Source organism: Coturnix japonica, chromosome 1 (assembly GCF_001577835.2).
Source record: "Coturnix japonica isolate 7356 chromosome 1, Coturnix japonica 2.1, whole genome shotgun sequence".
NCBI classification, from domain to species: Eukaryota; Metazoa; Chordata; class Aves; order Galliformes; family Phasianidae; genus Coturnix; species Coturnix japonica.
In genome coordinates, this window is record NC_029516.1 from 92,281,014 (window position 1) to 92,306,220 (window position 25,207).

Consider the following 25,207-nt stretch of genomic DNA (forward strand, 5'->3'; position numbering starts at 1 on the left):
CTAGGTATGCTATTCAAGCTGACAAAGCATCATTAAAAAGATACCTTTCTACCTAAAACTGTAGGGAGTACATCTGTTCTCTTATTAGTAAAGCAGATCTTTTGTGGATGTATAGATGCAATCCTGACAGCCTATTAAAAGGTTTCCAGCTGTACAAGACAAGCCTAAACAGAGCAGAAATCACTGATGGTAACTTTTGCTACCCACTGGTGGATCCCAACCCCACTGACTCTTTAATTCAGCATGAAATAAAGGTGCCTTTATTTCAGGTAGAATCAGCTTAGACACAAAGCTCAGTGACATTATTCTTCAACAATGAAATAATATTCACGTTGCAGTTTATCTCCAAATAAAAACCAGTTGGATCTGCCAGCTGAGGATGTTCTGTCCTTTACCATTGAAGGTGTTTCCAGCATCAATTACTGGAGAACATGGGCTATCTTTCTACTCCACCTTTTAAGACATTTCAAAAGGCAAGAATTCTGTGTAATACATGCTTAAAAGCACTTCAGAATCCTCGTGGAGGAAATAAATTGACACACATAAGCCATGTGAAGACAATACTCATATCATAACATGACTTAGAATGACAGTACTGGTTTATCAAACACAGTAGAAGAACCCTACAGAAGGCAGCCCACAGAAGCTGTTCAAACACAATTCTAAATGGTGAATATATAGTGATTACATTCTCTGCTGATCTTAGTAAGGATTTAGCATGATTTTGTTCTAGCCAGCAGAAAATGTTACTTACTGTCTTTTCATAAAACAAGTAAAATAATTTACAACTTCCACAAGTTTTTCTACACTTTCACTTCTAAGTTTTGGCTCTGCTACAATTAGGATTTCTTTGAAATGTAGATAAGGTCCATTCATTCACATCTGCAAATTTAGAGAACATAAACCTCATTCTTTCTTTACAGGTTATTTACAAGGAAATGTAACCCACTGGTCTACTCCTAACAACCCCCCTCCCCCCCAAAAAAAACCCAAAAAACTGAAAACAGTTTCTAACACATACACATTTGTTTGGTATATACACATACACATATATGACCTCTACACAAATTTTAGCTTATCATTTCAGATTTTAAGGGAGTGGTGAAAAAGTGTTATTTCACTGAGCTTGGAAAATGGAAACATCTGAATTAATTTAGATTGCTACAAACATAGCTACGCTCTCCCCACAGAAATTTAAAATACTTTCTGCAGAGAAACAACATGAAAATAATGTGAATGCACTTCTGTGTATTTAAAATACAACCTCCCACATCTGTGTGTCACAGAACTTCTATGGGAAATTCTGAGCTGGCTTGTCATTTTGACCAAAAATTAACTCTAACCCAGAAAGGAAAGACCCACAATGCTGTATTTTACCACTTCATCTTGCCTTTAGAGAAACACCAGTCACCAGTCCTTTCTAATTACTGCTCTTGAAATGTGCAACAGCTCTTCCTTTTCATTCTATTATTAAGGATACCTTATATATTATATTAGGTATGTATTTTATCTGCTAAGTTATTGATTTATGGGCTGGACTTGATACAGAGCTGCAGTTTGTTTTGGGAACATTCAAGGAAGGCTGGCTAGGTAGACAGAAAGACTTCTAATTCATGTGAAACCCCTATCCTACATTTTATGTTAAATTAAAGATGTCTTCTCATCTCTTCTGCTAGTTTGTAAGAAAGCGTGTATTACCATGCATAACAAATACACTGCTATTAGCACTCAAAACCAAGGATTTTCCTGAGGCAGAACGAAGTGAAAACAGTATTTGATTCCATCTCAACATTTGCTTTTACAATATTTAAATTTATTCAACTCTGACAAATTAAAAGTAAATTTTGTCTCTGCTCTTTGAAAACTTTGGATTTTAGTTATGATGAATCTGCCAAAGTTTTGCAGACCATAATATCCATCTGGAATTGCCTTTCTGTCTTTAATAGCTCATATGAGAAATCCTACTGGGCAAGATGAGGTATATGACTATACCACATGCTCAAGTCCACAGACTAGGGAAAAAACAAGGAAGTGTGGTTTTATTCACGTAAAAGCCTCAGAATCTAATCTAAAACCTGAATTAAGTAACCATCTTTCTCAACCTGACCTGGTTTAAAAGAAGAGCTGAAATCCGTGCTGACTATTTTATAAATCCCACAAAAATGAGCACATGTGAGAAACTGTAACTTTACACGCTTGGGTGAGCAGGATGCAGGGTGGAGTATTAGAGCTGGACTGATCTCCCCTACAGCACAGAAGGATTTTTATCACGAGATAAGCAGTTACACTCTGACCTGCCTCCAACTGCGTAGTTCCCCAGCAACCTTGTTGGACCCCAAAAAAGCTTTGAACTTCCAGAACATAGAGGCACAGAGCAAGGGCCCCTCTGCAGATCCTTCTTCCAAGTCCAAACAGCTGAACATGACTAGTTTCAGCCTGCAGTAAGCCCTCACCATAGGAACAGACACGACTCTCAAGGCACAAATGGTACCAGAAAGGACATTACGGGGAACAAGAAAATATACAGCAAATAAATTCAAATGGGTTAATGTTCAAGGTAGGGTTGATCTTAATTATCCCCGCTCTGATCAGCAGTAATTTGCATCTTAGTGAAACAGTTCTGAAGTGCAAGAGATACATTTTAAAGTGTTTTAAATTGAGTTTAATTATTGTACGCTCGTTTTACTCTATGCACAGTGTAAGGAGGTTAATTAATTACCATTCATAGATTTACTGTACATTTCCTTGCTCTGAAACCCTTTATTTCACCACTGTGAACTGCATTTCTTTTCACCACACCTCCTCCCCCTGACTTCCCACAGAGAATGAGCCTCTGCTAGCAACAAAGATTAAACAGGGAGACATAAATCCAAGTAAATTTGACATGCACATGAGAGAGGAAATATAAGCAATTTATAGAATCAAGTTGCTTGCAGAGACTGATGCATTTGAATTCTTCTATTTAACTTCCAAAATGAAGGGAAAAATCTCCAACTGTTTTAAAAACTAGAAGCATATTAGTTCCAACTGCCATTAATCCTCCTTTTCTGTAATAAGACCATCAAGTGGGATGAAACAATATGGCATTTTGACACCAGATACTGAACAGCTACACCCTATTTTCAAAGACAAAGAAGTATAGCAGCACAGTTAAGCTGTATTGGGAAGCAGAGATGAGGATAAAAAATAAGTTTCTGGGCTTCTTGCAAGACAGTGCTTCTGAGAAAACAACAGAACAAGCATTTGGTTTTGCTGAAAATTATGTTGTAATGGACACTGAAGTTATTTCATTTCTGTCATCCATTTCTGAATGAGCTTACTGACTCCCTTGCTGCTCAGTGGTGTCCTGACACACTTCTGTGACAGTAGCATGGGCAATGACCCATGTAACATCTGAAAAACTCCTGCAGTTCAAGGTTCTGGTCCACTACAGAAGAGATAGAATATATGGACAACACATCCAAGTGATTAAACAGCACGTGAAAAACACTATACCCTGTCCCCACAGCACACATACACTTCAATAAAAAGATCAACTCCTTCTTTCAGTTTAAACTTTAATACTCTTCTAACTTTATTTAATAAACCTCGCCACTTTAAGTATGGACTTGTGCAAAGCAGTTGACACAACATTCTTGTCTCAAACTAGAAAGATATGGATTTGACAGCTGGACAACTCAATGGATAAGGAATCGGCTGCATGGTCACATTTAAATGTTGTGGCTTATTGTGAATTTCCACTTGGACATCAAGCCACAAATGTCAATGTAATGTGCGGTCCGTATTGGGATAGGTGCTGTTTAGCATCTTTGTCGGACAGTGGGACTGAGTGCACCCTTAACTGATTAGTGTATGAATCAAGCTGTATGATGTGGCTGACATGTTGAAGGGAAGGGAGGGACCTTGAACAGCTTGAAAGGCGGGCCTGTGTGAACCCCATGTAGATCAGTATGGCCAAGTCCTGCAATTGGGCCAGAGAAATTCCAAGCACAAATACAGGCTGGCCAGAGAATGGATTGAAAGTAAAAGGACTTAGGGGCGCTGGTTGATGGAAATCTCAACACGAGCTGGAAATGCACAAGAGCAGTCCATAAAACCAACTGTAACCTTGGCTGCATCTAAAGAAGCAAGGGAGGTGATTGCCCCTCTGCTCTGCTCTTATGAGACCCCACCTAGAATACTATGTTCAGCCTTGGGGACTCAAGTAAAATAAGGACATGGATCTGTTGGAGATGTCCAAGAAAGCCCATGAGTATGATCAGAAGTCTAGAGCACCTCACCTATCAAGACAGGCTGAAAGAGTTGAGTGTGTTCTGTCTGGAGAAGAAAACCAAGTAATTTTTCTGGTGAAGTCTTCAGACAGTTACAATCAAAGAAGGCTCAACTTTACAGCAAGAGCTGATTTTCTGAAGCCAAGTGTGAAACTGTATCTGAGGTGAACTCCTCAAAGCCACAAGGCAGAAGAACAGGACCTGCAGCCCTTCTGTGCACTCAACACATCTCACTTTCAGTTCTGAGTGGCAGACACCTATCTCCTGAAGAAAGCTGCATACCAGCCCATAACTGCAAATGTGTCTGCTGGACCCTGGGGTCTAAGCCCTTCACTACACTTGTAACAGTCACAGATTACAACACACAGCATCTCACAGTCAGAACAAGTAACATCCTCTAAGCAATTTAATACACATTTGCTTCGTTATCAAGAAATTACTATGCTGAAAAATACAGACTAATTCTTCATGCAGCTACTCTGTGACAGGCAGGGAACCCAAGATTACTTTTTTACTTCACAGTTTTGCACCAAGAGGTGGAGAAGTCTGATGATGATAAAGAATTGTGATTACAATCGTTTTTCCATGCTCACTGAATGAGCAGGTTTCTCTATGAAAGGAAATTAACTTAAAATACGTAATTTTACCCGGGTAGTCAATATTGATGTAATTTCCTATGAGACCAAATTTGGGAACCAGTGGACCCATATTACACTGATGATTCAAAAGGCTTTTATAGTCACATAATGTTTTTTCCAACTAAGAAGCAATCAAGAGATGAGTTATGTAAAATATTTGACTGTTGTCCCATAGGATTCACAAAGATTCTCATTTTTATGAAGGCCCCAGACTGGCTGTTTAAAGATTAAACAAGAACATCATAGATATAGTGTCTTTAATAATTCCATTCATATCTACACCCCGGATTTAGTGTTTACAGCACTAAGAGCTATAGTATCAAACAGCCAACTCTGAATTGCCAGTGGGGTATTTTCACACCATCCAACAATCCTCCCAAAATTCTTCACCAAACATTTCAATGGTTCAATACATGAAACAGGAACACAAGTACCCTCATCCTTAAACTCCCTCTTGACCTAATGAAGTATCCTACTGCATACCACTTGGAATGACTGCATCATCATTCTTTATCAGGATCTGTGAATGGCTACAATTTCAGGCATTTTCATATTATTTACCTAAGTATCTATATGTATGTATCTATCTATCTACCTACATGTAAGTATGGGGTGCGTGCCTGTTTTTGTATTTGTGTGCACTCAACATATCAAAACCTTAAACTTCCAAACTGACCGATAGCTGCAGTAGAAATTGTACAGTGTATAGTCACTGCTTCATTGCTGGCCTTTATTAGGCATATATTCTTTTTCCCTTGGATGACTAACAGAGATGGTGATATTGCACTTACTCTGGGTGGGACAGTCTGCAATGCTGTAATGTAGTTCTCCAGAGCAATGCGGCGACGGTCATTCAGCGTGGCTTCCACCCGTGCCATGTGAGTCTCCACAAGCTGTTGCCTTTCATTTGCTGCTTCTTGTTCCAGTGATTCCACTTTCTCCTGGAAATGCTGAAAAAAACACTCATCACAACAGAAGCAGCAAAGACACCAGCAGAGAACAATAGACATGAAAATCTGCCTGTACATCACAAAACGATTCTACATAACAGTCTGGCTCCCTGAACTTCCATGCTGAATGTCCCTCTTATTGATTCCAGTAGGAATTGCTTCTGAACACCTGGACACATTTCTTCTTAATCTATCAGACATTCCTTACATGTTCAGCACAACCACCAGTGAATCCTTAATGTGACCACTGTGACTGTGTTCAACATTAGGGAGTTCAGTACAGAAAAGGACAGAGTCTGACAAGACTTAGTCTCCTGCAATCGCAAAGGCTTTTCACGTATCAAAGTGACTTAACAAACAAATCTACACAGTGGAAAAAAACCATCCAACCTGTGCAAAGTCACTGTAATTCCTCATAAATTGGCCACCAGGAAGAAAAATTGAACCTAGACTCATTCCATTTAAGGAAAATCTTGAGTGGATATAATGTGGAGAGAGCAAAGTTGTGGGATTTAATATGCAGTGCAGTCTGGTTCTGAATGTTACCTTTTTATAGTTTTGCACTGAAGTCATTCTAGCAATACTGAATAATACCTAACATAGCTGCAGTGGGTTTCAAGTAGTGTCTGGCTTGTCAGAATTTTTGAATTATAATATAATTTTGGATAAAAGATTTTTTGGCAGAGTTTCTTCCAGATTAAACTGATGGCAATTCCTTCTTTAAATCATATTTTCCATCTCTGCTTTGAGATTACATCCTGCAGCTTATTAGTTTGTCAGCCTACATTTTGAAAAGGGCTTATGGAAACTGATTCATCAGTTCTCACTGATGACAAGTCAAATTCTCTCTCTTCTGCACTTCTGTTCCAGGGTTTGGGTACTAAGTACAGAGACACCAGCAGCCCCTAACAGCTGGGAACAAAGATAGCAAGAGCAGAAAATAACACTCAACTCCATGTAAATATGTTTTGAAATTACATCACCACTCACAACCATTGCATTTTAACTGCAGTCCCAGGTGATAAGGCTGTAGAAGTATTGTCCTTTACCTGAATAACAGCTTTCTTGTCAGCCTTTGGCAGATTCTTTGCTTGGCGTTCTGCCTCCTCCCATTCTCTCATGACCTAACAAACAAAACAAGGAATGTGAATTTCACATTTTCTTCTCTCATCTCAGGACTCCAAAGCTGCCAAGCACTGTAGCTCATACAATTATGTTTTTATATTCCTCCTCTCCTTACATCACTATAAAAAAGCAACTGCAAAATTAACAAAGGTAGAATCCTGCAATTAATGAAAACAAAGGCTGAACTGCTGTATTTGAACATCATGACAAGCTCTCATAACTTCACAGCTGTTAACCAACCCTCAAGCAAAGGTCTTGAGTCTCTATGGGTGAAGATCATTTTAATCTCAGACAAAAAGGAAAACATTTCCACCTATAGTCAAAAGGAGCAAATTTCCACTCATTCTATATGACAGTTTTGGAGGTATCAGAAAAATGTTTAGTTTTGGACTACATCATCTGCCTTTGAGCAGGACAGACGAAGATCTACATGCAATTTGCGTCAGCCTGTTCAGAATTAGGTGCCAAATATTTCAAGAACTGAAATTCTCAAGTATTACTCTTAACTAGCTGTTCATTGCATCTGACACCTTCCCATGGTCTTAGTCAGGAACCTTTCTCATTTCATGCCTAGAGAGCCATCTCTTCTGATCAAATTCTTTTATGGAGCAATTGCTGTCACCAAATTCAATGCACACAGACAAGTGTACTGGTTTATGTGAAGGCTTAGCACAATGCCAAAAGACAGAAGAAACATAGAAGTAATTTCTCAAAATGTACACTTCCTTCCCATCCTTACCCGAAAACACACTTTCAAAGCATTTGCAACAGAAGTTCTCAAACTTATACTTTCCAATGGGGATTTAAGAACAGCTCATAGACTAAAATTTTACCGAAATAAATACCAAAGACAAGACAAAGTGCTGTGTGTCAGGCTTGTAAGTTATGCCACAGCACAGAAGGTTTTACTCCTTCTCCAGCGAAGAAGTACAGGAGAGCATGAAGCAAAAAGCCAATTTAGAGCATCATTATATATTCAGGAAAAAAAATGTATTAGCATTTGGTGTGCTGATCTGCATTAAGGGCACATTAGGTATTCATCTCTTAATTATGCACTTAGGTTATACCATTGTGGTGGCCTAGAAATCTTAATTCATACACAAACAGCATCTTTCTAGAGAAGTGGAACATCACCAGCACTGGGACATGACCCAGAACCCACAACATTAATTCAAGTCATAAATTAAAATGATACCAGTTAAAATTTGAGCATTGGCTTGGACTGTCAAGCTCGTGATTTTCCTCTCCCACCTCTTCTTTTATGCCTCCAAATCTCATGTCTGATTTCAGTTAAACACTCTTTCGCTCTGAATGAGTGTTAGTGTGTTTTCAGAACAACCGCTCCTTGCCATTTTACACCTAAAATAATCCTGAAAAACTTAAAGGCAAGGACACTCTGCTAATCCACATGATGAAAACAAGTTCTTGTGGGTAATGCAAGAAGGAGACCTTTGGCTACAATAGGTCTCCCTGTCTATTTTATTTCTTTAAATCTTGTAAAGCAGTGAAGGTGGGATAATAAAGCGACAGCCTACACAGCTAGCTGGGAGGAATATAAATTAGTGGATTCAGTGTCCAGTTCCAGTGCAAGAACAAATGGCTTGTGTAAAAAAAAGCACAGAACAACATGGGTGTTTTCAGAAATAATATTCAATTTAAAGATTGCAGAAGTTCTGAGTATTGTTTTTGCAATTGGGAAGACTTCAACAGTTGAAAGTGGTGTAAGTGGGGAGGGCAAAAGAAAAATCATTCTCCAGATATGGCTGTGCAGAAATAGGCTAAACCCATCCTGTGTGCAGTTATAAACCTATTCTCTTTTACTGAAAGCACAGACCTATCAAAGCCATGTGGATCTATAACTCTCCAAGGTTTGGCTGCTTTGTACCAGGAAAATGACAACTTCTGATTAAGATTTAAGAAGCACGCTGTTCCTAAGTCAAACTTCTTTTAGGCTTGGGACTTACTGCTTGGTAAATTTCTTTAGAAATTGGGCTGTAGAGGACAGCAAGAAGGAGAAAGGATGCAAGAAAAGTGTCATTCACCGCTAAGAGAAATGCTAAGTACAAAATCTCATTACATTGAAACTAGTATAATTTATTCTTTTTTTTTTTTTTTTACATTGGTGCACTGAAAAATACAGCAACAAAAGAATTTTAAGCAGGCATTTGGATAACACCAATCAGAACAGCAGAGGTCCTGGACTCAAGGCTTGCTAAGTTAGCTCGTCAAAGCCAAGACAATATGATGTCTGTATTTGTTGTGGGCTTTTCTTGCACACTTAAGTCTTGACTCTTTTCCTGGTGATAATATCATTAGTTCTCTTCAAAAAGCCTTGACTGTAACTGAGAATGGGGTGGTATTTGTGTTCTCTTAACTAAGCTGACAGTTTTAGAGAAGAAAAGAGATCCCACACAAAACAGTTGAGGCAGAGAGATCCAGGGAATAACGTGCAACTGGTACTAAAAATCAGCAAGTACCTCACAGATGTGGAACAAGTAGTATGCAATGATCCGTCATGCTGCTGAATAGCCAGACAACTCTGGTACACATGACCTCTTACAGATCAACACCATCAGCTACTATGGGTTTACTGATGTGACTCTACCTAATGAATGAAATGAAAGGAGCTTTGATAACACTCTGACACCCATCCAAACACACTGACTGCTGTCACACTTGGTCATGCTCTTGGTATGAGATAAGAAGCGTACTTTATATTTAATAAGAGACTTTCTCCTCTCACTTACTAAGGGAGACTTCTTCCAAAAATGCTTTAAAATGTAGCCACACTGCATACCGTACAGTTTAGAAGGGAGAAGCTGTAATCAGCCCATGATTAACTGAAGCCCGTATTCAATACAGAGAAATCACTTTCTGAGTTGTTTTTAGGCCTTATCTTCCATTCCCAGGAGTTTAGACACAGGCAATGCATTTTCCTGTACATCTTTTGAAGACAAACAGAATCAAACGCTTTGGTTTAGACGCACTTTGTGTTTCATTTTCAAATCTATCCTCTCATCACAGTACTCACATTTTGAACCCAACACTAGGCTTTTGCTTTTATATTCAGCCTTGTTGAGGACTGTAGTGTTTTCAGACACTTGCCTTGGAACTGCACTTCCAAGAACCAAGGCTATTCACGGAGACAAGGTATAATTAAGTTCCTATCTTAAGTACTAAGCACATCCCTGAAACATTGTCAACAGTCATATAATAGGAAGAATAAATTCAAGCCTCCAGGATGTCTCAAGATGTTTTGTTGAGGGATTAAAGAAAAAAAAAAAAAAAAAAAGGTATAAATATAGTGTTTGCTCCTTTGAGTAAGATTCAATATTTGGTTTCAACAGGCTATTCACCAGCGACTGTTTAAGTGAAGGAATTGTACTGAGTTAACGATCTGGAAAAAGAAAGAGGTAATGGAGGATTGTATCAAATCAGGAAACAGTTAGGGTAGCTTGAGATAAATAAACATAACTTCTCCAAGTTATATATAAAAGAACAGCAAACATCTAAATGCTGCATGTGAATGGTTGCCCTGTTTGCATGGGAATGTAGTTTTCCTGTTAATCTGGAAACTCAAGAAAAGTTAAAAATCATATGCTAATGTACAATTATTCACAGTACTGCCTAGAAAAGTTTATAAGAGTTGCTCCTCTTAAGTGTGCAGATGTAAAGGCAGAAAACCTTGGTGTTCTGAAGGCACAGACTCCTAAGAGCAGAAGCGATTTAAACTGTGTGAACTAGAGGTGTATCAGGTCACTGTACAAAAAGAGCATTTTCTAAGAGTTGATCATTTCCTGTCTTTCCACGGAAGAAAAACAGACATTTCTGCTCCCTTGCTAGTACCCACTTCTCAAGCTTTGAAAGAAATGAACTTTGAGCTACGATTTGAGCAACTGAAAATGAATAAATATGTCCAGGGCAGCTGGAGGGCTGAGCTAGTGAATTGTGTGATCTTTTTTTTAATTTCAAAGAAAAACATAAGACACAAAGGCTCAGTTAACTTATTCAGAATTATTTTTAAAATATCAAGTAACAACTTCAAATTAATTTTAATTAATTAAAATGTTAAGAAAATTCATGTTTAATTTAAAAAAAAAAAAAAAAAGTGTAAAAGGCAAATTTTAAACAAATGCCCAGAGAAGAAGACTGGTATGGTACACAGAGATATCACACTTCCCACTGGAAACAAGACACGGACTGGTAAACTAACTAATACTCCTACCTGCTTCCAAGATTTTTTCTTCATACAGCATTTAGAGGGAGAGGTTAGTTCAATGTTGTACAAGATATTGCTCACAGTGGTAAAAACTAATTCTTAAAAACCTACGTGAACTTTCTTCTTAAAAGCTCTGCAGGTGTTCAGCATACTTCGAGACATATAACTTTAAACTGCAGTTTAATCATCAGCCTGGGCAGACTTCAGATCAATTCTCTCTTTCTTGAGGTTCCTATTGTGCTGCTGTTTCCCAGATCTGATTTTGCTTGCTGAACTGTCCAGAGTTGGTTACTTATTTATTTATTTTTTTCTAAGAGTGACACGGCAATGAGATGAGGGAGAAGACCTACCTCACCCCACAGCTGTATGCTCATTAGTGCTGACAGCAAGGATGGCTGGGAACTTGCTAACAAGGGCAGAGCACCAGCATGATCTTCCATCAAACTCTTGAACCACAGCATTCATTTATAAAGTTCCCCCAAATGCATATGGTTGAATGTGCAGAGCATTTACCCAGAAGTTTTCTGCAGCTACAGTTCAGTAGCTTTTCCAGTTAGCTTTGTTAGCCTCAAGCACTGACAGTGTTCTCTCCTATGTATTTCATTAGTTCTTCTGCACAAACATTTCAGGTTTGTGGAAAATAAATACACAGTTTTAACAGAAATACTGCCCTTTATTACTTGGATCAATCTTTACACTGCATATTTAATGTTAGAGGCAAACCTGAATGTAAGCAGAGAATTCGAGGGCTGTTTTGGGAAAAGCTGCCTTCCCTACTGACTGCCATTCCATTTCAGGGCACTTGTCTTGATAGCATTTCTAAAAGGGTTTCTTCAGGAAAGAGAAGGGAATATGTGTTTGCAGAAGACTAAGTGTATCAGCTGCAATGAGCTGCTGCCTTACTGGGAGCACAGCATATCCATGTCCCATTAGCTGCTGCTCATCCAGGTTGGTTCCCTGCTGACCTACACTGGCCTTGAGCTTAGTCTCCCGCTGCACCCCTTCCTGCTACCAGCTCGGCTACAGCTCACCTCCATGAAGTTGTTTAAACTTCCAAGGGAAGATAATGACCAGAGTTTTAACAGTTTAACACTTTAAACAGTATCAGTTTGGGACATTTTTCTCTTTGTAAGAAAGAAATCTTTGTACTATGATTCTTCCAAAGTGGAGGCTATAAGAAGAACGCTTATGCTGCTACATCTTAAGTGTCACATCTACTGTATGTGGTCTCAAACAATAAGTGCTTCATGTAAAATGCCCTGGCCTACTTATAAGAAGATACATATCTACAGTGCTAGAAGAGGGAGACTTTCTACGTGTCTAATATTAGGCTTACTCAAATTTATAGTGAAAAGCTATAAGCTAAAAGTGCCTGATATATATTGAAACAGAAAATGCAACAGAGGGTAAGGTTACAAGGGAAAAATATACTGAAGTATTTATACGGTATACAGAGCTCATCTGAATTGTACTACATTAATTTTTTTAGTTGTTCCATCCTAAAAAAGTTCTTGTATCACAGGCTGTCCTTTAAAACTTCTACAGTTTTTCTTCATTGTTATTGAAGTAGAACTATCACAATTTTTATTGGTATTTCTATTACAAAGTATATTTGAAAGAATGGACAGCTTGTCTCCCAGTGTTCAGTAAGATTAAAAACAGTACATAGCTTCAGGCTACACAAAACTCTTTGGTTTAAGGAAAATAAGAAGGATTGTGTCAGTTGGATTAGTTGAGATCAGAAACACTGTTATTTCCTCTTTGCTTTGGCATTAGATGCATTTTATGTTACCTTGAGGTTTAAGAGCATTAGATGAATATACACAAGCTTAAGTTACCCCAGGGCATTGCGGTGTATATGTACATCTGGAAAATGAAGCTAATTGCATGCAATCTAGCTTAGCCTCTGCAAAAGGATGAATAAGGAGGTCAAGTTCTTTCTCTAAAGATAGGAATATTACAAACCAAACATCTTCAACAAAGATGATAGCAACCGTTAACAGACTTTTTTTTTTTTTTCCTTTTTTTCCCTTTTACCTGCACACATAACTGCAACAGCTTAGGTTTACAAATGTAATCCAAGCACAAACCTTTGTCCGCACCTACTACATTCTTAAGATGGATTTAGAAAAGCAGTAACTGGTATATGTATAATATTGTAGAAGGCAGGGCAGCTGGCAGAAGCCTTGAGAAACTAGAAAATGAAAGACTCCAAACATCTTATGACTTGAGAAACAAAGCTCTCTACCATAGTAATGAATAAAGAGATCTCCTCTTACCTGAGACATCCTTTCACGATGCTTAGCTTCAAGTCTCTCTTTGGCTTTCTGGAAATGAGCATGTTCATTTTCATCCCCAGGTGTCTCCAAGTATTTGTCAACAGCATCAGGGGTGCTAGCAGCTGTGGTAGGGACTGAGGTAGAATTTTGAGAAAAGGGAGGGAGAGAAAAAAAAACAGAATTTCTACTTTAGTACAGATAAAATTTAGCTGAACCAGGCAAGAAACATCTGTTCTCATTTCCATCAGAATAAAGCCATTAACGTAACCTCAGAGGAGAATATAACAATGTGGTTTAGTCAGATATGGTACGTGAAGGAAATACATATAAATATGTAAAAAGATTTCTCCCTCTCTCCCTCCCATTATAAAATCCAGGAGAAACTCTTCAGAATGAGCAAAGCAGTATTATTCAAACACGTTAGAAACCATTGCCAAAGGAAAGAATTACAAGAGAAAGAAAAGTCCAGTGTTGACTTAAGTACATAAAACTGAAGAATGCCCTTTGCAGAACGACATGCTGTGTATATTTGCTTATTTTTTAAAAGGCAAACTGTAACACACAAGTGCCAATGCAAATACATTTTAAAGCACCTTTGGACCTCAAGGCACCCTAATGAAATACCTCAAATCCTCCCCTTAATAACAGTTTGCCTCACAGGCATTTACTTTATTTGTAACAACTCTGACTAATAAAGCCCCTCACAGATGCTGGAAGTAATCGGAAAGCTTGCACTAATGACTAGCCTTTCCTGTCAGATAACTAGGCTGTACCTATCACACCAGTATTGGAAAGAGATGCATTTGGGGTAATTCAAGCAACAATCCTTTAATTATGTAGCAACATCCAATGACTCCTAGATTAAGTAGCCTAGCATTTTTGTGCTGTGAACATAATTACATTTAAAAAAACCTTTTTAATGGTGATTGACCATTTTGTTTCTACTGCATTTCCCCTAAAGATCTTTATTATGTAATTAGTCACCCTGGTCACAGTTGTTCAACGACTGATAACTTAGTTTAAAAAACTTAGTAAGCAAATAGAGACTGTATGCATAGCTGCACAGGATTTCATTACATTCTGTGACTAAACATACAATAGGTTACTTACACAGGTAATGCAGAGACCGATACAGGTAAAAAAAACCAAACAAAACAGAATTCCCTGGCCCCATCCATCCTTTAAATTTCTTAAAGTGTTCAGCAGAAACAAACTTCAGTCTGAAGTTTAGGCTGAGCAACATCAACCAATATTTACTCTACCCAATATGTTGAAATATAAAGACATGCTGGTTGATTTATTTATTTATTTATTTTGGGGGGGGGGGGGAGGCAGTTATAAGTACACATTCCCCATGTGTTAGTCATAGAATGGCCTGGGTTGCAAAGGACCACAATGATCACCAAGTTTCAACCCCCCTGCTATTTGCAGGGCTGCCAACTACCAGACCAGGCTGCCCAGAGCCACATCCAGCCTGGCCTTAAATGCCTCCAGGGATGGGGCATCCACAACCTCCTTGGGCAACCTGTTCCACTGCATCACCACCCAGTGAAATACATCCTCAAATTTTAATAAAATCTTAAACCAATATCCAACCTATTCCTTAAGCTTCAATGACTTCAGCATTAGAACAATAGAATTCCAGGTGTCAAACCAAGGAAGAGTTAAAATGAGATTTTTAAAGTAACTACAAAGCAGTCAGGTTAGAGTTTTGTAAATCTCATCTCCTCTGCCAGATATTTAATGTACAGTGGTCAGTGGAAGACAGCTATCAATGCATACATTAATCCTTAAGTCCTCCTGTTAGCCATCTGTATTGTTAACTACTGGAAAATGCAGACCCCATGAACCTCCTGTCCTCATTTGCACAAAGCATCTGAATTGGATTTTAAGACAAAAACTTTCAGTTAGTAAAGGCTTCTCGAGCCATTAAAGTCATGCACAAGTATAGGAAGCAGATTCTGTTGTGGTGCAGTGCTGCTGGCAGGAATGGCTCCAACCACCGTGGAAAGCAAGCTCCAAAAACAACTCATCCAAAGCTTGAACTGAATTAAAACATTTCCGTAACAGTACGAAGTATTTAAAAATATCTTTCCTTTTTAATTTCTCAGGCACCAAATTAATTTAATCATTTATTTATTTATTTATTTTCCTTGAAGCTTCAGTTAAGTGTTACATTTTAATTCCACTTAAAAAAAAAATGAAATAAAATCTTACTTCAGAACAGGGAGAAATTTAAAAGCACAAAACTGCAAGGTACTATTTCCCAGCACAGGTTAAACAAACACTCCTAGGAATGAGCTGGGCAAGTTTAAAGCAACACTTTGCCATTATGCCCATTGAAATCCCCCCGGCACCTTGTGAGAAATGTAATACCCTGTTGTGATGTTTGACTGACATTGCTGGGTTTGTCTTCCATGACTCTCATTTTTTTCTCTCCCAACCAGCATGAAATTTAGCATTGACAGCATGGTGATGCAGCAAGTTCTGCAGTCACATTGGGCCTTGCATAGAAAAATCTGTCCTTGTCTAAGACATTCTTACCCTCTGCAGGAAGCAGCAAGTTTTGGCAAAGGGCAGAAATGGGAAGGAACTCTAGAATGTTATTCTCCATCTTTTCCCATCTTTTATAATTCCCCATGTAACTCCCAGCTTAAGTCTGTACAAATGTGAATGGAAAGAAGTGATGATTTAAGTAACTGTCCTATACATTATGCAAATTTAACCTTTGATTTACTGAATGAGAAAAAAAAGGTCACCAGAATTTGCAGTGAGATCAGTGAAGCCAGTTATACATTTAAGGCCTGATTATCAAAAGCTCCTGTACTGCACATGTGTCCTCTCCAGTGTAGATTTTCTAACGATACATGGGACACTTATTGAGGCAGGGTCAGAGGAACAGAAAATTCCAAGGGGTGAACAAAGAATTCAGATAGCAAAAGTCGTTTTTAATGTCTAAACCCAAATAAAGCAACTGATAAAGAATCTTAGCTCAAAAACAGTCCAACCCTGACGTAGAACAAAGGTCTAATTTCAGTTATGTTAAGGAGCTCCATCATTTATACTCATCCATGAGTAAGCTGGATACCAGCTTGGTGTAGAAAATCTCGAGAGAAGATTTCTAACAATAATTTTATCAGAAAGAAGTAACTGAGGTATAACAGTCTGAAACAGTTTGAAGCAATTGTCTTATGAGTGGTTGGCTATCCACATCATCTGAAATAAGTAGTAATTTTTGACAAGATGATCAGTTTTTAAAAACAAACAACCCTACAAGTTTTTTATCTATATTTACAAAGCATGCAAATGTTTATGAGACCTTCTCCATACGGTACTAGAAAGTATATCACCTTTAGTATGTTTAAAGGACTTGTGATTCCAACATAACAGTAACTGGAAGCCCATTGCCTCAAATGAAAAGAGAGATACAAAAAAAAAACACTGGGCCTCCCTTCCTCTGCAGTACGGCAGAAATATTTTAATGTCTTTATGGCTCTTGGCACAAAATCTATGTTTTCCATTCCAACACATTCAGGAGTTTTATTTCTATGGCTGTGTTGCATGCTTTCTCATAGTAACCTGGGAACATTTGGTCAGACATCAGATATGTGTAAGAATTCCTTAAAAATCTGCAACCTGATCTCATTTTTGACCACGTCTGCTTTTTGAAGGAGGTTTTATTTTCTATGCATTGCTTGTTTTCTAATGCAAATCATTCTAGAATATTGCTTGAAGACATATCTACAAGTGTGGGTTGATAGCCGTGGAAGAAATGCAGTATCAGATGACATTTTCTTCAAACTTTTACTTGTCAATTCCCAAACAGACTTTTTTTATTTGTTTTTTTAATTACACTCAAAAGTCCTAACGTTTGTGGAGACACGGGTTCAATAGCAAAGCCAAATTATGCTCTAAATACATTTTGCTATTTAACAGTTATTAGATATTAAAAAAACAAAATCAAACAAACAAACAAACAAAAATCTTGAAAAAATATCCTCCTCCAGATCCTATGTCCTATTTTGCACAAAAATAAACAATCCACATCAGCATCTCCAGTGAGAGGAAAGAGAGTCACTCACCATGCTGACATAGAGTTGGAGGAGGTAGGTAGATGCTGTCTTTCTGGATGAGTGTGGCTGTTGCATGTAATCTGGAAAGCCATTTGTACAGAGAACATTATCTAACTACTATGTAGCATTCAGTGAATGCACTCGTTGCTTCTAATTTCCACATACATAACGGCCATATCAATGTTAATGAAGGATTAAGATCAAAGCTTTCAGTTGTTGACTGTGATCACATCTAATTATAGCACTTCTGACAATCACAAGTGCTTGTGGCGTATCTTTAGAAAGAAGGTTTTCTTTTATTGCTACTGCTACCTTGTGAAATGAGCAGCATTACAAGATGGTATACCCATTCTTCTGTGAATAAGCTACTCCTGTTACAGAGCAGTAGTAAATCCAATGAATGGACTCTAAACAACAGTAAAAGAAAGTGCTGATTACCTTTTTATTACAAAACGGGTAAGTTACTGGCGGCGTAATATAAGACAAATGAAAACTGGAAAAGGCTTGTATGAGATGTAAGAAAATTATCATTATAATATATACAGGGAAAAGGACATACAAAGATGAGTTTTGCAAAGGTATGTTTAATTAACATAATTCAGTTACTTGGAGAGAAAGTGCCCAGCAAGTATGTTTTTCAATACTGAGATCAATACTGTGGCACATAGCACTAAGTGGATTTATATATTCTACATAGATAACAATCTACTGCATTATAAATACAGACAATTGTTCTCACTCTTAGCACTTCAAGCTGGATGATCAGCAAGCAAGCTGCTATTCTTTTCCATCTTTAATATTTTCATATACTTTTTCACCAAGAACCATTTTCCTTTGCCCCGTCTAAAATTAAATGAAGAAAAAAGGTGGGAGCATAGTTCTTCCCACAGGAAAGGAAGAAATGTGAGAATGAAAAGCAAACATGTCCCAGCTTCAGTATTTTACCTGCAAGGGGCAGTTATTAGCATCTTTTTAGGGAGAAATAAATGCCAATGCTGTTCTCCAAGTGTTTTCATCATCCCTGGACTGGTCTAAGACAGAACCTGTAACACTGACACTTAGTTTTCACTGGCTTCTCAGTTAAGTCTTTCCAACATAAACCCTTTCCTTTGGTTACTTTTCCCATTTTAGGCACTTTTTGGAGAGCTGCAAATCACACACTCAACTTTTCACTTTTAAACCATGAGACAGACTCTTCTTTAACTCCAGAAATGACTGTGATCACATCCATAATGCTACCAAGTGCCTCAAAAATCTACTTTATAATGAACAGCATTCAGTGTTTCAGAGTGATGCTCCTTCTTTCTTAATATATGATTTTTTCCATTGTTTTAAGTAGCTATCAAGGCTAAAACCAAGCTTAAAAGTTATGTTCCATTTTGAACGTAACATTGCAAAGACTGTTCCTATCTTCCTTTACTGTGTTACAATTTTATTTCATAGAATCATAGAATTACCAAGGTTGAAGAAGATCCCCAAGATCATCCAGCCAAACCATTCACCTGTCAAACAATATTTCCCACTAAACCATGGCTCTCAGCACAACAGCTAAACACTTCTTGAACACCTTCATGGATGGTCACTCCACCGTCTGCCTGGGCAGTCTGTACCAGTGCCTGACCACTCTTTCAAAGAAGGATCTTTTCCTAAAATCCAACCTGAATCTCCCCTGATGCAACTTGAGGCCATCCCCTCCAGTCCTATTGCTAGTTACACAGGAGAAGAGGCTGACTCCCAACTTGTCACAACCTCATTTCAGGTCGTGGTAGAGAGCAGTAAGGTCTCCCCTGAGCCTCCTCTTCTCCAGTCTGAGCAATCAGTTACCTCAGCTGCTCCTCATAAGACTTGTGCTATAGACTTCTCATGAGCTTCGTTGCCCATTTATGAACACACTCCAGGGTCTCAGTGTCTTATAGTGAGAGGCAGTCCCTTGATGGCCTCACAGACATCTCCGCAACACTCCGCTCCACAATTTTTCTCTTACAATTTGTAACCACAAATTCAAATACTTATCAAGAAAAAGCATGCAATTCCTCATATTACATCAAACCAGACTGCTGCCAATAAATACAAAGGAATTCTCCCAAACACGCCTTATGCCAAGGGTGTAAATAAGACACAGCAAGTTCCACAGAGTACACACACACACACACAAAAAAAAGATGAAGAAAAAGAAAAACCCACAAAATAATGAGTGTGAGAAATGTGTTTAGACACACTTAAAATGCTTCTCTTTTCAATCCAAAGCCTCATCTAACTTCTTTATAAAAAGGTATGGTCCAACACTGGCTCCACACATGAACCACGGGTGAAAAATAATTATAAATTAATACAGGTGAAGAAATTGTGGTATCAGAAGTTATCCACTTCCATTCCATAACGATGATAGTTAAAATTTACAATTTAAACAGGTATTGAAATTCATCCGATTATAGCTCCTAGGCACTGATGACAAACGTCAAACACTCACAATAAACTGCAAGAATATGTTTTCTTAAGTCATCTATACTATTTGAAATTGGACTCAGCTTCATCAGGATGCATGATTCAGTTCTATTTTCATAACAGAGAAAATAAAACCCAGCAGATACAGGCAATTCATGCTGAAGATGGCAGGAAAGGGACACATTTATGTAAAGTAATGTCCCATTCCCATCTATCGCTAATTTGGGAAGCAGTAAGACAACTGAATACAAAGAGCCTTTACAACAAAGCAACAGGTTGTTGTTTTGAGTGACTGGTATAGGAGTAATTGTAGTAATTTTTTTATTCATTCAAATAAAAGACTTTGTACTTATTATATGAGATGCTTCCTTACTATAGCACTACTTAGAATTTGAAATGTTAGCACTAGACTTTTATATTTTAAGTTATATATACTATAGTGCTGTGACAAACCGGTATTGCAGCTAGTTGCTGTGATGAATATTTTCCAGCACTAAGTGCATTGTCAAAAAGATGCATTCCTGGCACAAATTAACTTGCAAGCTCCACTGCTTTTATAGACATAGGCCTGCCAACTACCCCATAAACCTCAAGAACAGTGGAAGGGCAGTGGCATTTATTTCAGATGAATGTGCTCTGTATGTGGGCTGCTTTCTGTCTTAAGCCTCGTACCTGACCTCAAGCTCAAGTGGTCTCTGAAGTTGTACAGATAAAACAAGCAATAGCTCAGTAAATAACTGAGAGGATTAAAGCATTCTTCCTAACTGAGTATATTTTACCACTCTGCTTACCCAAATGCGCTGCAGCTCTCTAATGCCTTATCACTTAAGATATGCTCTGGAAGTTGAAGCTGGCATGTAAGTTTAACTGGCAAAGTATTTTACTTCCTACTGATTAGAAAGATGTCAAGATCCTGAACAAATAGCAAATGGCTAAAGGAAATTACTGACAACAGGAAACAATTGGGGTACCATCTCACAAGTCCTTGCTGTAAAAGGGTACAGAGTATCATCTCATAACTATTTGCTCATAAAGGGCACAGATTATTATATAAACTACTTTGGAGGATAAATTAAACTGGATGATGCAAAGTGATAGAGGCCGTGTATTCTTCCTTCATTTCAAAGTATGAACTGGAAACACAAAGAATACTCTCACCAATTATTAGGAAAAGACAGGTAGTAATCAGCTTGTAAGAAGAGCAGGAGTGGATCCCACATGTTAGCCTTAATCTTGTGCACAGTATATTAATATGTATTTAGATAGCATGAAATTTCATGCATACTATGAAACTGTAGCTTTTATTTTCTCTTCATATCTTCAACTCAAAGCTGAATAAAGTATTTGGCACTTAAATATTGCCAAAAGATTTAGTAAGCTTACTGCATTTAGCCCAGAGGGTAAATACTGTTGTACCTAAATTCACGTGAAAATGTGTGATTATGCTGTAAGATATCAAGAATAAAGCATTACATGTTAATATTTGAACTTCTTACTACACTTCACAGGGAACGAGGAAGAGGTACCAGATAATACTGGAACCTATCAGTTTCCTCTATTTTATGCCACCAGATTTCAGTGCAATAATAAAAATCCTTGTATTAGTAAACGATTATTTCAATTGTATATCAAAGTTTTTAAAAACAAACTGTAGTTTCCTTCAGCTGCACTTGTAGGAAAAAAATGAAACTACAGCAGCAAGATTTCCATCGTGTTCTGAATTTATCACATCATGGCTACAGAAGCTGTAAGAGAGCAGTGTTGTATGCAACAGTCATTAAACTGAGCATATTTAAGAGCTCTAAGTTTCACACACCTCCAAGTTAGCGGTGGAACATTAACATCAATTCAAATTAGTTTTAAAAAATATTTCCTACAGCTTCAAGGATGTTTATTAAATAAAGAAGTGAAAAAAAAAATCTTAGAGTAAATTACTTTTTAGTATGACAATAAGAATTAATTCCTTCAGTAACAGCATTTCATCATCTTCGGCTTACTCTTGTCAATATATATCTATTTTGAGGTCATTATACCCAAGTTAACCACCTGATAGATTCGAGTAAATTCAAAGAGGCCATTATGGCCAGTCACAAAGTAGAAGTTTGAGTCCTTAAACTGAATAAAAACTGTAGATAGTATCAAATATTAAAAATCAATAGAGAGAGAGTGTGTGATCTGGCAGGCTAAAGGAAACAGTAACAAGATATTTAAAGCCTTCTACTTCTAGGGTAATTATATATCAATTCCACTGTTGCAGTGTGATAAATGTTAAAATTTGGAAGAAATAACTCCTACCCAACACACAAGGTATTTTTGTCAGACCTCAGAGAATGGGGTCATAGTCGTTGATAGCAGGGAAAGCCTACGGCTTTGTATAAGCTGACAAAATCACCTTTTCAGATCAAGGCTAAGAGACATAAGATTTCCACAAGTCTCTTCCTCAAGAGAAGCAGAAGAAAAACTTTTTTTTTTTTTTTTACATAGACTGTGTTCAGATATTAGTATTCAGTATACATATTTTCATGATTCTAAGTGTGTAGGTATTCTTGACAATTCAATCTCCTCAGTTTTTTGTTCAGTCCAATTGCAGTGCAATACAAGAAAATTAAACTCATATTACACTCTTTCATCCTTAAGCAACTATTTGAGAGAAACACAACCATTGCCCACTGTTTCATACTACTCTCCATAAATCACAAAATGAACTACAGCTTCACTAAAGATAGATGTGTTTTCAGTTTCTGTCTTGTGTCCTGCTTAAGAAAGGCTGAGAAGGTTTATACAGGACACCAGGGAGCAACAAAAATGTGATCATTGGAGAGAAGGGAATAAATGATGAGGCAAATAAACAAGTACAAATGCAGACAGCTGAGGAAGGGAAGGCATAAAGAGAAAGACTGGGGCAAGAGTGATAGAAATAAATACAAAGAATGGAAGAGGAGTGGCCCAGACTCCTGTACTGAAAGTCTTCTGTCCTGTTTGTTTTCTTTTCCTTTAGAGGGCTTGGAGGAGTCTGATCCAAGGCTTGCTATAACCCATTAAAAGAAATCCATCATGTTCAGTGACTGGTTTCAAAGACAAAATCTCTCTTAAGCAGTGAAATGTGTCATATTCAGGACATGTAGTAATTTTCATCCCCCCCCCCCCTTTTTTTTTCCCAGCAAAATGATGAAGAATAATGAGATACATCATGGTGATAGTGAAACAGCAGATGAAACCAAAGCATTTAGTAACAGAAATAAGAATTGCATAGATAGGGGTATGGAACACTTGGGCCTAAGATGAAAATATAGGTACAAGAACATAACTAAATATCTTGGAAAGCAAACCCTGCACAGTCAGAATCTGCTTGAGAAAGTTTTGAGGAAAACCAAGAATGAACCCTTGGTAAGATCTGTTTTAGAAGACAAGACCAGCTAGATTTTTCCAGTTGTGGAAATCAAACCAAGCTGCTCAAGTACTTATATTAACTGCATTTTTCAAAAAGAGAAAATGACATAGACCAAAAATAGGATTTCCAAAGTAAACCAAGACACATAAGTAATGAACACAAATGCTAGTATTCCTGGCACTGTTTTATTGAATTGAACCTAAGAAGAATTGTTTTCTGTGAGATGGAGAAGAGGAATCTTTTAAGTCCATTTGAATATCCTAGTGAATATGCTATAAACTAATTTAGAAGTTGTTTCTTCAATCATTTCTGATGTTATGTGCTATGGAAGAATCATTTAAAAGATCATTTATCCTCTCAAACAGCATGAGCCCAGGCTGTACATCCTTCACTGCCAAGTGGATACTCAAACAAGGAAGACAATCTCATTTCGAAGTCCAATTCAATCCTTGATACACTTTTTAAAGGACATAGACAAGGTCACTCCTTTGCAGCAGAATGATTTTCTGCAAAGCAATTATGAAGTTCTTGGGAAATACATCCAAGCAGTCTCATCTCAGTTTCATCCTAGGGTAAACTCTACTACTTACTGGTAAAAGTTTCCAGTGTTACAGTTCCACCTACAATCTGTGTATGACAAGAAACGTCACTGTATTAGCAGTGCAACAGATCAAGAGTCCTCCTTTCAAGTTTTACTATGTGAGAATAACTCGCATAAAGTCTATTTTGTGGTGCTACTGCTCTTTAGTTAGCAACATCTTTATCTGTATCTAATAACTTCACAGCAATATGAGTGCCAGTGAAACTAAGATCTGAAGTGCTTGGGAAACAACTGCAGCTCCGTATGCAAGATGCACTGTTAGGAGACCTCTGAGTCAGCATAGAGCCTCACTGCAGGATTTGGACAAAGAAATGCATCCATATGGCTCAGCTTGAAGGGCAAGAGTCTAAGCAAATCTATTACAAAAAATGGAAGTGTAACAGAATGCAATCTTGAAAGAATCAAGACCTGCTACAAGTCCTTATGCTATGGTGCAGCTTTCATGTGAATCTTCTTTGTTTTTAAGTAATGCTGACAAAGGTAGTAATAATTCTTGACTTCAACGATGCAGGTAAAAATACTTACCTTTTCCAACAAGAACCAGCCCATGCAGCTTTTCGAAACTCTTCTACTGACCATAAAAGTGCAGTTTAAAAAGCCAATAGCTACTTTTCCTTCAATCCTACCTTGTTGGAAATGAAGTATAAAGACAAAAGCTACTCCTCCTCCCAAAAACAAAACCAAAACAAACTTTTGGACAAAGGAACAGGTATTGTCATGGAAACAAGAGATAACATTTCAGAAGTTGGTGCCCTACATTTGCATGTTACTGCAGCCAACTCATTAAATACTCAGAGCTCTGTGCAGGTAAATATTGTTCACTTTTATCATCCTTCACCTGCAAACTGGGAATACTTCCAGATGCAAAGTAGCAAAAGGTTCAGTTTCTCAGCTATCTTCCACTATTGCTTTTATAGCTACGACATTGTCTTTGAGTCTGTAATCATTTAAGCATTATACTCACCTAACACATGCCTAAAAAAGTAATTATCTTTTACAAATTCTGTTGGCCATAACAATAAACACAGTCCCACTTCATCTACCTAAAACTAAATGTGCAAGAGGTCAATTGACCTACGGATATTGATCATTACCTCTCATAATAGAGCTTTTATATGCCCCTAATCAGCTTGAGACAGCTATATTCAGTCTACTTCTCTGCCCTTGTTCCACATCTACAGATAACTGCCCAACAATATCACATTTTTTCACTGG

The 25,207-nt window shown here is 37.7% G+C and overlaps 1 protein-coding gene across 2 annotated transcripts in view; it reads right to left on the reverse strand.

Annotated features, from left to right (window-relative positions):
• APP (amyloid beta precursor protein) overlaps window positions 1-25,207 on the reverse strand; it is a 195,840-nt gene that overhangs the window by 45,634 nt on the left and 124,999 nt on the right. For both annotated transcript variants that reach the window (XM_015880829.2, XM_015880839.2), the window contains 3 exons: window positions 13,483-13,616; window positions 6,909-6,983; window positions 5,701-5,859 (listed from right to left, as the gene is read on the reverse strand). In XM_015880829.2, the coding sequence (XP_015736315.1) occupies window positions 5,701-5,859; window positions 6,909-6,983; window positions 13,483-13,616 (368 nt within the window). The remainder of the gene's footprint in view (window positions 1-5,700; window positions 5,860-6,908; window positions 6,984-13,482; window positions 13,617-25,207) is intronic.